Source organism: Malaclemys terrapin, chromosome 19 (assembly GCF_027887155.1).
Source record: "Malaclemys terrapin pileata isolate rMalTer1 chromosome 19, rMalTer1.hap1, whole genome shotgun sequence".
In the NCBI taxonomy this organism is placed as follows: Eukaryota; Metazoa; Chordata; order Testudines; family Emydidae; genus Malaclemys; species Malaclemys terrapin.
Window position 1 is genome coordinate 6,274,342 of NC_071523.1, and position 16,228 is coordinate 6,290,569.

A 16,228-nucleotide genomic window follows, 5' to 3' on the forward strand; every position below is an offset into this window, starting at 1 on the left:
TCCATTTGATTTCTCTGCTCAGAGATGACACTGAAGAGCATCGACAGACTCAGGAGTTTATTCGGCTGAGAGAAGTCTTAGCAGCTGATCTGTCTCTGAATTCATCGCGGATGGAAAATCTAATAATCGTGGTGTTAAAAATGTAGACGTATCTGTTACTGCCACTTGTTACTAAACACAGTGGAAATTTGACCGGGGCTCATTAAGTGGATGTCCTCATCTAATCAGCAATGCCATTGCATCACAAGTCAGCTATTTCTCCTGTTTGCTTTGGCCGAAGACCTCCGAAAACATTTCACACAAATTGAGGAGCATAATTAGACCCTTCATTTGGGAGAGAAAGAATGTCTGACTAAAGCTTCCTTCAGCTGTGGACTCCATCTTTCAGGACAGGTGGACAAGGGGCAACAGGCATGCCCAACCTGGACCGCCCGCTCCAGGGGTGATGGCCCAGCCCCATTTGGAGCGAGAGGGCATGCACCCCCTCGCTTGGGTTGCATTTCACATAGTTGGAGGCTAGAACTTCAGCTGCTGCAAGTTCTAAACACTGTAGCAGGACGGTAACCCTATCCTGCATCACAAAGCCAGGCAGGTTTGGAGCTCACCAGTTATGCCGTCTATCTTTCTCCAGCCTCCACACTCCATTCCTCCAGCTGGCAGATTCTCAGAACAGACAGCGATGTCATCGGATGGCCCTCCTTGGCAGCCAGCTGGCTGGCCTGTCCTTACTGGGAGTCTCACCCCCTACGAGCCACTTATTATCTTTTGAGCCACTTGGGACTAAATTTAATCTTGGGCCAGGGCGGCGGTGGTATTAGCATCAGCGGTGACACTGTCTTAGCGAATGCCCCGGCTTTATGGGGACTGCAGCCGTCTCCTGTCACACAGCACCTTGCTCCGGCTCTTTTTCTAACCTGATATCCTTGCTGGAGGCTCTGGGCTCAGTCCAGTAGGCTGAGAATGCTTTGCACGTGCAAATAGTGCCTTTCACTTGAGCCTCTCAAGGCACTTCCCCACCTTGGTGAGTGCTAGCCTCCTGGCTGGGGAAACTGAGGCACAGATTGATTTGCCTAAAGTTACAAGGGGAATCAATGGCAGAATAGGGCATAGAACTGGGCCAGTAGTAACTTAGGCACCCTCTGCTTTTATGATTGGGGCCCTTGCCTGGGGATTCTGGCGTCAGAGGGAGCTGGATGCCAGCATGGAAGCAAAGGAGCTGTTGGTCTACGGGAGATCCAATTCCCTGCTATTTCCACAGAGAGGCAACTTCTTCCTATGATGCTGGGGAACCTCACGGGGTCTCCAGCCCCAGCTCAGATTATTTCTGTGTAGGGAACAATCTGCCCCCAACAAATTAATGCTGTAAACATCTTCCATAGGAACACAGCTAAAAGCTGTTCAATTTAACTTCCTCCCACCAAGCAAGCAACTTATGGGTCACCAGCTTGATTGGTTGGAGCCCTATTCCAACTCCAGCTGCTGCCTCTGCCATTGTCGTTAACTGCCCCCTTGCTCTGCCTTCAGCAGCTGTGCTAAAAGAGGACTGGTTCCTGGTTTCCGCGGCTAGTAGGAGACTCTCCTGCTCAGTGTTAGTATGTAATTGGCAATATGGGGGCATGGTCCTGTAAAATGTCAAGCCACTAAAGGCATGGGGAGTTGGGGGCACTCAGCCCTTCACAGGATTGGGCCCATTGTGCCTTCTATCCATGGATCTCAAAGCACTTTTCAACCACTGGTGAGGCAAGCCTCACTACACCCCTAGGCATGCCTTATGTCCAATTTTCAAATGGGGAAACTGAGGCACAGAGCAGGGAAGGCACTCATCTCAGGGTCTCATGGTGCGTAAGAATTGGCATACAACTAGCTGCTTGGGTCTGACTGAGGCATCAGCTCGCACGTTGCTGATGGGAGCGGATCCCACCTTCACTGGACGATCAAATGTAAGCCAAAGACGCTGTGGCTACAGCACCTCATTGACACTCCATATAATAGATGAGAAGGATTTGGTTCTGTGAGGTCGGCTTTCACAATATCCGCACAGACAGCTATATAACGCTGTCTCCTGTCTACATGCTAATCCCCAAACAATCTCCCAATGACTGGGATTTCGGAGGGGAGGGGAGCAGGGAGTAGCCGTCTGACTCTTTTCATGGCGCTTCTACCCTTTCATCCTTTGCGCGCTTCTTGTTCTGCCTCTCCGGAGCACTAGCCTTGAAAGGGTCGAGCAGCCTCTTGTTAAATGCATTCTGCCATTTACAAGAGGTCTGTTTTGGGACCTTGCCCCCATTGAAGGAACCCCGTGTCTTCTAATAGTCTGTGTTGCTTTTTATAGTATTGTGTGTGGTCATTGCTTGTCTCGCTCATTTAACCTTCCACTGGCCTCTCCGCTGCCTGGACTGGCCTGTAACTGAAGCCTGCCTATAGATCGGAGGAGGCCGTGCTCTCATCTCCAGCTTTATTTTTGGTGTTGCAGGCTGCTGAACTCACAATAAAATATTAGAAGCGATAACGTTTGCATTTGAACTCTGGGATCCTCAGAGGACATAGGTCTGATTTTGGGCACTGTGCTTAGTGCTTCAGAGAAATCAGCCGATACGTCAGTTTGCATCCTCGATTATAGAGTCCAGATTCTTACGATGCATTATTTAAACCAGGGAGAAGTGCTACCAGATCAGAAAGGTGGAGTTTTTTACCCACTTTGGATCAACGTGGATGACTGCCCGAGGTGCAAGGCAGTGGAAAATGAGGTCCCTAAAATCTGCATTTTAGACACATTAGTAGAATGGACGCAAACCTGCAGAAATGCTGGTTGGAGAGATGGATGGAGCATAGGGTAGGGAGAGAAAAGGAAGAGTTTTCAATAGTGAAATCTAACCTCATAGAAAAGTAAGGTTTCAAGCACGAAAAGGCATTATTTAACATACAATCCAAGGTACTCACAGAATACCCCAGGAACTGTGTACAATAGAAACTTCTCAGAGATAGCGCTACACAATGGGAACTGTTTGACCCAGGTCACAGCAAAAGAGCTTTCCAGCAAGTGTGACGAAGATATAAAAGGGGGAAAATGACATCATGGGCGTTCCTCACTCTCCCTACAACAACACACCTGGAAACATCTGAGGAATAAAGACTGAACGGGGAGGAAGTGATGGTCCCAGGCTAAGGGATTGCTAACCTGTGTATGAAAACCTGGGAAAGCCAAGGCAGCTTGTACCTTAAGAATCTGCCAGCCTGTTTATCACTCTGGGTGGGAATTTGCTAATTCATATCCTACCTTTCTAGTATGTTAAGCTCAGTTTGCGGTTTTGTTTATTTACTAGGTAATCTGCTTTGATCTGTTTGCTATCACTTATAATCACTTATAATCTATCTTTTTGTTGTTAATAAACTTATTTTATGTTTTAATCCAAACCAGTGTGCATTTGACTAAGATGTCTGGGGAAAATCTCAGCTTGGTTACCACAAGCGTGCATGGTCCTCATCACACTGAGAAAGAGGCGGACCGGGTATTAAACCCATATACTGGCCAGATTTGACCAGGGCAGGATGGTACTGCTCTGGAGTCCTGGGCGGGGAGGGTTGTGGTCGGAGAGCCCGCATGTGACTGCAGCTGGGTGTGTCCCTACCTGTGTGAATGCTGGTGGAAGTGCATGCTGGGAGAGCTTGTCAACTTGTCACAGCAGCACAGTGTGAGAGGGAGCCCAGGCTGGTGGGTCAGAGGGTTCAGTGATACCCCAGTTCCAGGTGGCACCCCGGGCGGGACGCGTCACAGCGAGTTCTATGGAATAATCTTCCAAGGAAAATTATGGAAACCACGTCTCATGGGATTTAAAAGTACACTAGACAAAAATACTACCACACATAATGCTGAAAACAATACTACAGTAGCAGGGGAATACTAAATGGATGATCTATTAGGCTTTTCTAACTCTAATTTCTATGAATTCATGGAACAAAAGGTGTGAGACTCAAGAGCTTTTGGTCTGACATCCAGTCCAAGTCTGGCAGCTTGATAGCCTTATACATGGACAAGACATTCCTCTTAATCGAGGGTTCACGTCACGTGGGTTGAACTCTGACTCCAGAGAGTAAACAAAGCATGTCTTCCATATCCACTTGACATGCAGGAATGTCCTGTTTTTTTGGATCATGGAGGTAATCCCTAAGTTGTCCACTTAGACATAGAGCCATAGAATTTAAATCCAGAAAGGACCATCAGATCATCTACTCACCTCCTGTAGATCATAGGCCACCAATACCCCCCAGCATCTGCACAGTGAACCCAACAACCAAAATCAGACCAAAGTATCACAGCCCACAGGAGACTAAACTATTATGTGCCACAGACAGAGAATAGGAGGGACCGCGGTGCCCTTGAGGGAGGTGGTTCCTCATAGGAAAGCTTATAAACCAGGGGTCGGCAACCTTTCAGAAGTGGGGTGCCGAGTCTTCATTTATTCACTCTAATTAAGGTTTCGCGTGCCAGTCATACATTTTAACGTTTTTAGAAGGTCTCTTTCTCTAAGTCTATAATATATAACTAAACTATTGTTGTATGTAAAGTAAATAAGGTTTTAAAAATGTTTAAGAAGCTTCATTTAAAATTAAATTAAAATGCAGAGCCCCCTGGACCGGCCAGGACCCGGGCACTGAGAGTGCCACTGAAAATCAGCTCGCATGCTGCCTTCCGCATGCATGCCATAGGTTGCCTGCCCCTGTTATAAACAAAACTTTGCTTTTGGAACAAAACCAGACCATATTCACCCCTGCTGTGATTCCAGTGACTTCCGTGAATAAGTTTGGCCACTGATACTTAATTTTCAGCAGCAGATGTGAGACTTTCAAACCCAGTAAAACAATGTCTTGGATTACATGGAAAAGAAAGGGAAGAAATTAGATTTTGAAATAAATGGTTATTGGTTAACTGCGGTGCCAGAACTTCTTATAGCCTTAATTGGAAACAGATCAACTCATTTGCCCTAAGCATCCTTTGCAGACATACTGCTGAATGCCAGCAGCAAACATGTTTTCTCTGTATTAGTGTCTTCCCTGGCAGTTTAAAGTTTAAATAAAAGTAACATTCCATTGCCAGATTATAAAAGAATTTACATTCCTTTCATCCTTTAACTCCTCTTCCCTTTACACCTTGCTTTCCAAATTAACAGAAGTGATGATTAGTGTGGTGTATTGTGGACTGTGTTGGAATTGCAAGGTATCACTTTAAGAGTGGAGGGAGGGGTACCTGGTCCTCCTTGCTAGGGGGTTCTGTGGGGAAGTATGTGAGCTGGGTCTAGCAGCAGTCATTCTGCAGCTAACCAGCCTACAGTAAGGCAGGATGAGTTGTGCCTCACTGCCGCAGGGAGCAGCCTGCTTTGTCTTTCTCTGTTTTTTGCATTCTTGTGTGTTAGCATGCGGAATTCTCAGAAATAAAGTCATGTTACATTGCAACCTCCCAGCAAGAGCATTTTACGTTTTGATCTCACTTCTCTGTTTGTGTGCTGTGAAATATACCTGTTAGATCAGCACTCGCACCTTTCGGTAGCGGAAGTCTTGGTTTGTGTCTCTAATGAAGAGACCACACCTTGAATGGTGCAATCCAGAGAACTGGTGCAGGCAGGACATGCATATTTAAAGACAAGACCAAGAGATTTCCACACTTTTTCCATTTTATTATCATGATTACAAATCATTGCCATCAGAACTCAGCAGAAGATGGCTTTTGCTACCATAGTTTCTATAAATATTTTTTTGGTATAATGCCCCTGATCAGTTCAACCTCCAGCTGCCATAATCTACCAGGGCTTGAAAAAACCAAGGATGGAATGGGCTGGGACCTGCAGCATGCAAACTAGAATGGCGTGTAGCTGGAGGACCTTCCCACCTAATGGGTGAAACACATCACACACAGAGCCGCCAAAGCAAGGCACCGAGACTCCATACCAAAGTTCTAGTGATTAACTTGACCAACCTCAAGCAAACAATCAACCAACCAACCAATAAAAAAAGCAGTGTCCAAGTGAGATTCGACTGCAGGAATCTGAACCTGCTCGGCGGCTAGGGAATCACGTGCCACCACTTGAAGGAGAAGGGCTTGCGATGGACATTGGTGCCGCAATGGACCTCTCCCAGCATCTTATGGTAGGAAGAAATGTCGTCGATGAAGCTGCACATCAGCCCGAGTGGCTCCAGCAGAGAGCGGACATGTGCTTCCAAGCAGCAATCTCCCTCGATGATTGGCCCGAATGGCTTTGGGATTCCCAGGTCTCTAGATAGGACAATCATGTTCACCTGTGCAATGAGGGAGGAGATCAAGGGTTGCATTTCAGGTGAGCTAATGCCAAGGCATGTCTGGGGTTTTGATTGAAATGTCACCTTAACATATGGAATAAAAAAGGCTAGTAACCGAGGTAGGAAGCAAAGGTAAAACTGACATCTTGCTGCCCCTCCATAACTTCCTTGAGGAACTTACAGGTCAAAACAAACATCCATGGAGCACATTACTCATGTGCTTTGGAGACTGCATTGCTTTCCATTGGCCTCCGGGTGCAATGCAAGATGCTGATGATAGACGGGCAGGAAACGGTTTTCCCGTCCTGCGAAAATGTTTACGATTTAAATTTTTTTCCTGTTCAGGGTCAGGATGAAACTGTGACCTTTTGAAGTGTTTGCAAAAAAACAGAAGAGACCAGAATAGCGTGGTGGCTGTGGCACTCACCTGGATGTGGGAAAAGTCCCTGTTCTAACCAGTTGGTGATGCGGCTGTCTCTCTGGTTTTGACCAGAAATTCCATTCTGGACATGAGAAACATTGCCCAATGAAAGTTGAGGAGAAACTGTTACATTCCTACAAACAGTTTCGGTTTCAGCAAATTGAGGGACCATTTTTTAATTCTGATTTTTAAAAATTTCCAACGGAAAATTCCCAACCAGACATAGTATTGGTCTAGCACTATAAATCTAGCACTTTATGGTTCAGGTCACAGATATGGTATCTTTTACTCTGTCCCTTCCTTTGCACTTTACCCTGACAGTTGATCAGCTGGCCTACTCAAGTTGGGTTTGAACATCTGAGAGTTGAAGGCTAAAGTATTCCGAACAGGGGACTCTTAACTCTGAGATTTGCTTCTCTTTCCTTGGTCTGCAAGACCCTTCGTTTGCTGAGCTTGTGGGCAAGGGACCAGGTCAGTCTATTTATTTAGGTCTAAATTTAAAAAAAAATCACTAACTGTTGGGTGCCCAACAGGAGACACCTTGGGGCTCCATTTTCAGATCGGCTGAGCACCTGTGACTTCTAATGAAGTCAGTGGGAGCTGCAGGTACTCAGCAGCTCTGAAAATCAGACCCACAGAGTCCCAAATTGGCCACCCAGAAACCAGGGAGTCTTTTAGAAAACGTTGGCCCTAGGGTTTGTTCTCAGGAGAAGGGTGGTTTGGGTTTGAAGGTTCATTTCAGCATCGTGGGTGGACATTTTGCACATATCGTGAAATTTATATTGCGTGTGCCCCTGCAGCGATCATGACGGGCACCCTGTGCACATTGAAACAGAATGGGTGGGGCACTGAGCCAACCGGTCCCAGGGGACGGGCCTCTCTCACCATGTTGGGGAAGTACGCCATGGCTTTGCCCATCTTGTCTATCTTGAAGAGCGCCGGGAGGTCTATGATGTCTTTTTCAGTCAGCCCCAGCTCTTTTTTGAGGATGTCTCTGTTCCAGTCGATGCAGCGCTGGGGTGGGGGGGGGAAAAGAAGGGGGGAAGAGAAGAAGGATAATCAGAGGGTTAATATGAGCAAGCACAAGTCGGTCCAACAAGTGGAACTGCAGTATGGGATAGTCTAGGTGTACTTGGTCCTGCCTCAGTGCAGAGGGATGGACTAGATGACCTCAACTCCCACTGAAATTGGCTTGCTTCTCTAGCATGATTAAGGTGCAGTTGCATTAGCAGTGCAAGATCCCCACAAGAAATTCAAGGAATGAGGCAGCGTGAAAACTTCCAGACAGCTGGCACACAGGATCACCACATTTCTCTTCGGCCTCGACTCTCGAAGCAGGTAGGGAGACCCCAAAAGAGCCTGGAGACTTATTGCCCAGGTCCCTCTTAGAGACCTGAAGATTCGCTTATTTCACTCCCTTGTCCCTGGTGTTTAAGGCCAGAAGGGTTCATTACATCAGAGAAGACCCACGAGAATGCTTAAAGCATTAGAAAACATGTCTTGCAGTGACAGACTAAAGGAGCTCAATTAATTTAGCTTATCAAAGAGAAGGTCAAGGGGTGACTTGACCTACCAGGGTACTTAAATGGGGAACAAATATTTAATAACGGGCTCTTCAATCTAGTAGAAAAAGATATAACCTGATCGAATGGCTGGAAGTTGAAGCTAGACAAATTCAGACTGGAAATAAGGTGTCAATTTTTAATGGTGTGAGTAACTAACCATTAGAACAAGTTTTCAAGCGTCATGGTGGATCCTCCATCACGCACAATTTTAAAATCAAGATTGGATGTTCTTCTAAAAGATCTGCTCTAGGAATTATGTTGGGGCAGTCCTCTGGCCTGTGTTATACATGGATCAGACTAGATGATCATAATGGTCCCTTTTGGCTTTAGAATCTATGAGTCAGCAGTGTGCCCTTGTTGCCAAGAAGGCTAATGGCATATTGGGCTGCATTAGTAGGAGCATTGCCAGCAGATCGAGGGAAGTGATTGTTCCCCTCTATTCAGCACTGGGGAGGCTACATCTGGAGTAATGTGTCCAGTTTTGGGCCCCCCACTGTAGAAAGGATGTGGACAAATTGGCGAGAGTCCAACGGAGGGCAATAAAAATGATTAGGGGGCTGGGGCACATGACTTACGAGGAGAGGCTGAGGGAACTGGGATTATTTAGTCTGCAAAAGAGAAGAGTGAGGGGGGATTTGACAGCAGCCTTCAACTACTGAAGGGGGGGTTTAAAAATAATGAAGCTAGACTATTACTAGTGGTACCAGATGACAGAACAAGAAGCAATGGTCTCAAGTTGCAGTGGGGGAGGTCTAGGTTGGATATTAGGAAACACTATTTCACTAGGAGGGTGGTGAAGCACTGGAATGGGTTACCTATGGAGGTGGTGGATTCTCCATCCTTAGAGGTTTTTAAGGTCAGGCTTGACAAAGCCCTGGCTGGGATGATTTAGTTGGTATTGGTCCTGCTTTGAGCAGGGGGTTGTACTAGATGACTTCCTGAGGTCTCTTCCAACCCTAATCTATGATTCTGTGAATCATCCATTCTGATCTCCTGTCTTTTGCAGAACATTCAATTTCACCCCATCGCAGTGACTGCCTGCCAGCCAAGAGAGTAGGAAGGTTTCCTTTCATCAGTCCTCCCGCTAGGGAATGAAAATGCTGCCTCTGCAAACTCCTGCAATGATCCCCTGTGCTTTCACTAGCTCAACCTTGCCAGCTATGTTTCTTGAGAGGGGACATGATAGCAGTTTTCAGGTATCTAAAAGGGTGTCATAAGGAGGAGGGAGAAAACTTGTTCACCTTAGCCTCTAAGGATAGAACAAGAAGCAATGGGCTTAAACTGCAGCAAGGGAGGTTTAGGTTGGACATTAGGAAAAAGTTCCTAACTGTCAGGGTGGTTAAACACTGGAATAAATTGCCTAGGGAGGTTGTGGAATCTCCATCTCTCGAGATATTTAAGAGTAGGTTAGATAAATGTCTATCAGGGATGGTCTAGACAGTATTTGGTCCTGCCATGAGGGCAGGGGACTGGACTCGAGGTCCCTTCCAGTCCTAGAATCTATTAATCTATATTTGCTCCATGGGACAATACCACCTCCCTTTTTCCCCCTTGCCCTCCAGCAGCACCTAAGTGCCTTTTGGGATGTCCTCCACATGCCACAGCCCCATGGTCAGCGCTCGGTAGCTATTTACCTGTACGTATTGGTTCTCCTGCACCATGACCTCATTGGACAGGACCTTGTTAATGGTGACCCGTTTTGTGTCTGTCCCAGAATAACCTATACAGAGAAAACAAAATCAGCCATCCGATTAATGAAATGAGAGCCAAAGCAAGCACTCTATAATAGAATGATGGTTTCAGGGGCCTTGATCAAGGTATTTAAAATTATGAATAAAGTTGAGTCAAACCAACCCCCTGGATAAGAACACCCTGAACTTGGAATTTACTTCAGGTCCATCAATAATTATAAAGGACACAGAGCCTGATCCTGAAGTCAACAGAACAACTCCCCTCTGTCTCCAACTTCCATGGGTTTGGAGCAGGCCCATGGTGACAGGTGAGCCATGCCTTCTGTTTTACAACAGTTGATATAAGCAGAGGTTTCTAGAATCAGGATGGAAAGTCCAGTGGTCAAGGCACTGCACAGCAGCTCAGGAGATTGGGAGTCAGTTCTAGCTTTCATAGAATCATAGAATATCAGGGTTGGAAGGGACCTCAGGAGGTCATCTAGTCCAACCCCCTGCTCAAAGCAGGACCAATCTCCAACTAAATCATCCCAGCCAGGGCTTTGTCAAGCCTAACCTTAAAAACCTCTAAGGAAGGAGATTCCACCACCTCCCTAGGTAACCCATTCCAGTGCTTCACCACCCTCCTAGTGAAATTTTTTTTCCTAATAGCCAACCTAAACCTCCCCCACTGCAACTTGAGACCACTGCTCCTTGTTCTGTCATCTGGTACCACTTTGTCACTGCCTCACTATGTTACCTGGGACAAGTCATCAAGGGCTTGTCTACACAGGGAAGTTAGTGTGGAGTAAGATAGGGTGTGACTTTAAAGTACATTAACTACTGTGAATTAACTCCCTGTGTGGACACTCTTTGTGCACTTTAGCTTAATATATTTCCGAAGTGTTCACGTGGGAGTTAGCGCACGCTGGTGGCTCTGGGCTTTTCCCCACATGTAGACAACCCACGAGGCCAAAGTTCCCAACCGTGGCCAGCGATTTTGGGTGCCCAGCTGGAGATGCTCATTTTCAGGGGTGCTGAACACCCAGGGTTCTTGCGGACTTCGTGTGGGGCTGTAGGAGCTAAACAATTGTGAAAAATTAGGTGAGCAGGGTCCTCAAAACCAGAGGCACCTAAAAGCTGTGCTCATCCTGAGAACGTTGCCCTTAATTTCTCTGGGCCTCACATGGCTAATGATACTTCTCTACCTCGCATGGGTGTTGTGAGGATGAAGCTCTCAGTAACTATGGTGATGGGAGCTGTGTCAGTACCTAGGCCTTCACTAGAGATGGGTTGAAGAGTTTAAGTGGTGCACTTGTCCCTGGCACTAGGGTGAATTTCATCCTAAGGGAAGAACTCATAATTAGAAGGTGTCCAAGCCAACTGCTCAGTCCAAAGAATCTGAAATGTCAGTGCTGCTTTGTGTGTTATGAGCCATCTAACGCCTTTACTGCTCATGAACATTATTCAACAGCTGCACCATCTCGGTAATCTTCCTCATTTTAAATGAGAGATTAAGTCCCTGGCAGAGCCGGCACAAAATAAATCAAGGCACTTCAGGCCCTATATGGGAGAAAAGCTGCTGGACAAAAAAAATCTGCAGTTTGCAAACTATGGACCAAGTTTCAAGAGCTGGGTCAGCAGAAGCATTAAAATATCTACTGTTCATGGGTCCATATATCATTGTCTCAGAGCCTCCATGTTACACAGTAATCCGGAGATTTAATGGCATTTCACCCCGGGGGAAATTCACCCCTATGCAGAGGGCCAACTCAAACCATATGCATCACCGAAGTCCCACTCCACTTCTCAAAATAGGGCTTGAGTGGGACATTTGTGAATTCCACCCTCAGCAGGTGGTTATCTTGTGGGATCGGCTGCTGCAGGGGTTCAGAGACAGTCAAATACCGGGGGCTGGATAACTTATGGTAATTAATATGCTTGCTGACAAGCGTAAGACAATCACTTCCGGAATTAGGGAAGAATTCCTTTCCTACTCCCCCTCGGAAATCATTGATGAATTGGCCAGGTGCATCGTGGGCTTTTCCCACTGATGCATCTTGAGGCGGGATGTCTGACTTGATGGACCGAATCACCTCATCCAGTGTGGCAAATCTTCTCTTCTCTTTGGGGAAACCCCCCCAGCACTTTAGATGCCCCTTTTGGAGACCTAACTGATTTCTCTCATCTGATGAAAATGACACTACTTTGGACACATTTCAAACAAAAACACAAGTACATTCTATGTGCCAGATCAACATTTTGTAGATCCCCTTCTTTGTAAAGGGATGCTAATTCCTTTAGCTTGTCCTGAAGCACAAAGAAAATAAAAACATGAAACAGGGGTCGCCAACCTTTCAGAAGTGGGGTGCCGAGTCTTCATTTATTCACTCTAATTTAAGGTTTCGCGTACCAGTCATACATTTAAACATTTTTAGAAGGTCTCTTTCTCTAAGTCTATAATATATAACTAAACTATTGTTGTATGTAAAGTAAATAAGGTTTTAAAAATGTTTAAGAAGCTTCATTTAAAATTAAATTAAATTAAAATGCAGAGCCCCCTGGACCGGTGGCCAGTACCCAGGCACTGTGAGTGCCACTGAAAATCAGCTCGCGTGCCGCCTTCAGCACCTGTGCCATAGGTTGCCTACCCCCATGAAACAAGATGCATCTGTAGGGAAAAAAATACTTTGGAACACTTCAGATAGAATGTGCCGTTCAAAGTAATTATTCCACAGACAGAAAGTCCTATCTGATGACACAATGTTTCAGTTTTGGGTTACAGTCAGAGTCTCCTGAGCCTGGGGGCGGGGGGGGGGGGGGGGGGGGGAGAGTGCAGTAATATAGGGCTCTGCACCAGTCACTGAGGGCCAGTACCTGTAGCCACATTTTACAGCTGGGGAAACTGAGGCAGGGAGCAGCTAAGTGACTAGGTCACACAGTGAGTCAGTAGTAGGGTGGGGAATGGAACTCAGGTCTGCTAGCGCCCTTATTTGCTCTCACCAATAGGCCATACTGTCTTCCATTACTGACTCTTTTTGCCGGGAAGCAGGTATGTAGTAACTTACCTTTGAACATGGTGGCTTCCCCGTGGCCCTCCTTCTGCTTCTCTCGGAAGAGCTTGTAGCAGGCCGACGTGCTGGCCATGAGCATCCGGAATTGCTGGGAGAAAGGTGGGGAGGAAGGTGAGGAAGGGACTCACGAAGAGGAAAGCACTAAATAACTATACTCAAGAGCAGGCATAATAACTTACAACTCAGTAACAAACACACAGTTGGTCCACCACACCGTACACAAACTCCTCCTGGTCAGGGACTGCCCCTAAGAGCCAAGGGAGCTAATGGGAAAGAGCCAGGTTACTCTAACTCCCTCTACTTTACCCCTCTGGGCACTGCCTCCCTATTGTACTTCACCCACAGCTCGCTGGTGCCGTTTCTCAGATCCTCCCAGCTAAGAAGCACCTGGAGCCTTTCAGCCTGCGTTGAACCTGGTACACTTCCTCCCATGTCTTGGAATCGCTAACACCGGTTACAAAGCTCTCAAGAGTCATCTGTAAAGACCAGCTGCGCTAAATCTTCTTAAGGCCAACATGCCGCTTCTGTCAAAAGACGAACTGAGGAGGTGTTTGCTTAGCAGCTGTGGCAAAGAGGACTGAACTGTCCATTAGAATGACTGTGCAATGCATAGGTGCCGACTGCGTGGGTGCTCCGGGGCTGGAGCACCCACGGGGAAAAATTAGCGGGTGCTCCACATCCACCGGCAGCCAAGCTTCCTCCGCCTCCTCCCTTGAGCACGCCGTGTTCCTACTCCTCCCCTCCCTTCCAGCACTTCTGCCTGCTGCCAAACAGCTGTTTGGTGGTGCTCTGGGAGGGAGGGGAAGGAGCGGGGACACAGCGCGGTCAAGGGAAGAGGCGGGGTGGGGACTTGGGGAAGGGGATGGAATGGGGGTGGAGGCGGAGCAGGGGTGGGAAGAGGCGGAGTGGGGGCGGGGATTTGAGGAAGGGGGTGGAATGGGGGTGGGGTGGAAGCAGAGCAGTGGTGGGAAGAGGCAGGGCGGGGGTGGGGATTAGGGGGAAGGGGTGGAGTGGGGGCGGGGTGGAGGCGGAGCAGGGGTGGGAAGAGGCAGGGCGGGGACTTGGGAAAGGGGGTGGAATGGGGGCTGTGTGGAGGCAGAGCAGGGGTGGGAAGAGGCAGGGCGGGGACTTGGAAAAGAGGGTGGAAGGGGGTGGGGTGGAGGCGGAGCAGGGGTGGGAAGAGGCAAGGCGGGGACTTGGGAAAGGGGGTGGAATGGGGGCGGGGTGGAGGCAGAGCAGGGGTGTGAAGAGGCAGAGCGGGGGTAGGGACTTGGGGGAAGGGGTGGAGTGGGGGCGGGGCCAGGGGCAGAGCGGAGTCGGCACCAATAGTGCAATAAGTCCTAGAGCAAGGGAAATTCAGCGAACCCGCTCCACTCGTGCACTCACTTCACATGCAGAAGAATCTAACACATTTCTAGATGCAAACATTTCTGGTCATTTGTTCCTGGCCTGCCTTGTTTCTGTTTTGGTAGGTCAATGATCTCGTTCTTTGGCTGGCGTTGCAGTCAAACGATTCTCTTCCTGGGCTGCATCCTGAGAGGTGCTGAACAGCTGCAGCACCCACTGAAACCATCTTGCCCACAGGAAATGCTCAATTAATCCTAGGCCACTTTAGCTACTAGCTGCTTTTAGTCTCCCACATTTTAGACCTTTCTCGTTCTTTCAAAAATGAGTAGGCTGAGTTTTCTTTTGCATCTGTCTTATATCACTTGGGCATCTAAGTGCCTCACAGACTGAACAATGCCTGGGATGATCAAAGGAATCTAGTGGACAAAGGCCTTGTCTATACTACAAAGTTTTGCAAGCAGAGCTATGTCGTCTGGGAACATGGGGCGGGGGGAAATCACACCTCCTAGCCGACACAGCTATGCTGGCAAAACCCCCAGTGTAGATGTGACCATGATGAGAGAAGATTGCTTCTGTTGGCAAAGCTAATGTCCTCCAGGAGGTGGTGTAGTTACACTGGCAGAACGTCTACTGATGGCTTACAGTGCATCTCCACTTGAGGTCTCTGCCTGCCTAGCAGTACCATATGGGCCCTGTAGAGTGGGCATGGCCTTAGACACTCAACTCTGACTGGTGCTTTTGAAAAGATCAGCCCATGCCACTCACAGCAAATAGATCAACGAACTGCATCCTTCCCTGCCCTGAGGCAATAGGGTCAATTTTCCATTTCAGTTTTATTTTTTTTCAAAGATGGGTCAAACATTATGCCCAAAGAGTTTGATAAATTTCCAACGAAAACGGGTTTGAAGCTTGTTCCTTTCCCTCGTAACCTTTGAAAAATTGCCACCTGGTAGGTCACCTTTTTGTCAGGAAGGGGCACAAAGGTCACAAATTCATCCACATGACCCACGGTCAGCCAATCAGAGTAGAGCTCCACAGGTGACTGGACTTGCTGAGCATAGAGGAAGTCTCTCACCACCTTGGTCATCCTCCTCCCAGCAGATCTTGTGGTTGATTGTCCAAAGAGCAAAAAAAATAAAGAAAATATATTTCAGAACGGAGACAAAGTGACGATGACGATTTTTTGAAGAAAAAAGCGATGAAACCAAAAACGTGACTGCCCTGTCGATCCCCATCCGGCCCGGCAAAGATAGAGATGGTGGTGATGCTAACAATTCCTTTGTTAATAGAGTTTTCTAAAGATACCAACAAATATGTTCATGAGGGTCAGTCCGCTCCTGTGCAGACAGACAGCCCAAGGCCCATGCCCCACTTAACACATCCATCCCCAAGGTGATGCTCATAAAATTTCATAGCAAAATTTTGGAAACTAATGATTGCCATGGCCAAAACGGCTAAGAAAAGTCAGTCTGTGACCTTGCTAAACCACAGTCACTGACGACTGGAGAGGAGTCCGAACACTGTTGATCTTTGGAGGGGATTGTGAGGGACGATTTGAACCCAAATTGCAAATTGGATTTTGCAAACATCGCTTTGTAGATTTATAGATTACAAGGCCAGAATGGACCATCGTGATCATCTAGTATGACCTGTGTAAAACAGGCAGGACTTCCCTGAATTAATTTGTGTTTGAACTAGAGCAGATGTTTTAGAAAAACATCCATTCTTGATTTTAAAAATGCCAGTGATGGAAAATTATAACGGGCCAAACCAATTCCCCGAATCTGTTGATGAGGTGTTAACAGCTCACCCTACAAGACAGATCTAGAACTACCCAGGCTAGAAATACCCACACCATATACC

The 16,228-nt window shown here is 47.3% G+C and overlaps 1 protein-coding gene across 1 annotated transcript in view; it reads right to left on the reverse strand.

Moving 5' to 3' along the window:
• Positions 1-5,657: 5,657 nt before the first annotated feature.
• Positions 5,658-16,228, reverse strand: part of LOC128826237 (protein-arginine deiminase type-2-like) — an 81,926-nt gene continuing 71,355 nt past the window's right edge. Inside the window, exons 12-16 of the mRNA XM_054009434.1 lie at positions 15,324-15,468; positions 13,013-13,106; positions 9,912-9,997; positions 7,598-7,726; positions 5,658-6,291 (exon numbers count right to left, since the gene is read on the reverse strand). Coding sequence (XP_053865409.1) covers positions 6,058-6,291; positions 7,598-7,726; positions 9,912-9,997; positions 13,013-13,106; positions 15,324-15,468 — 688 coding nt within the window. The 3' untranslated portion in view covers positions 5,658-6,057. The remainder of the gene's footprint in view (positions 6,292-7,597; positions 7,727-9,911; positions 9,998-13,012; positions 13,107-15,323; positions 15,469-16,228) is intronic.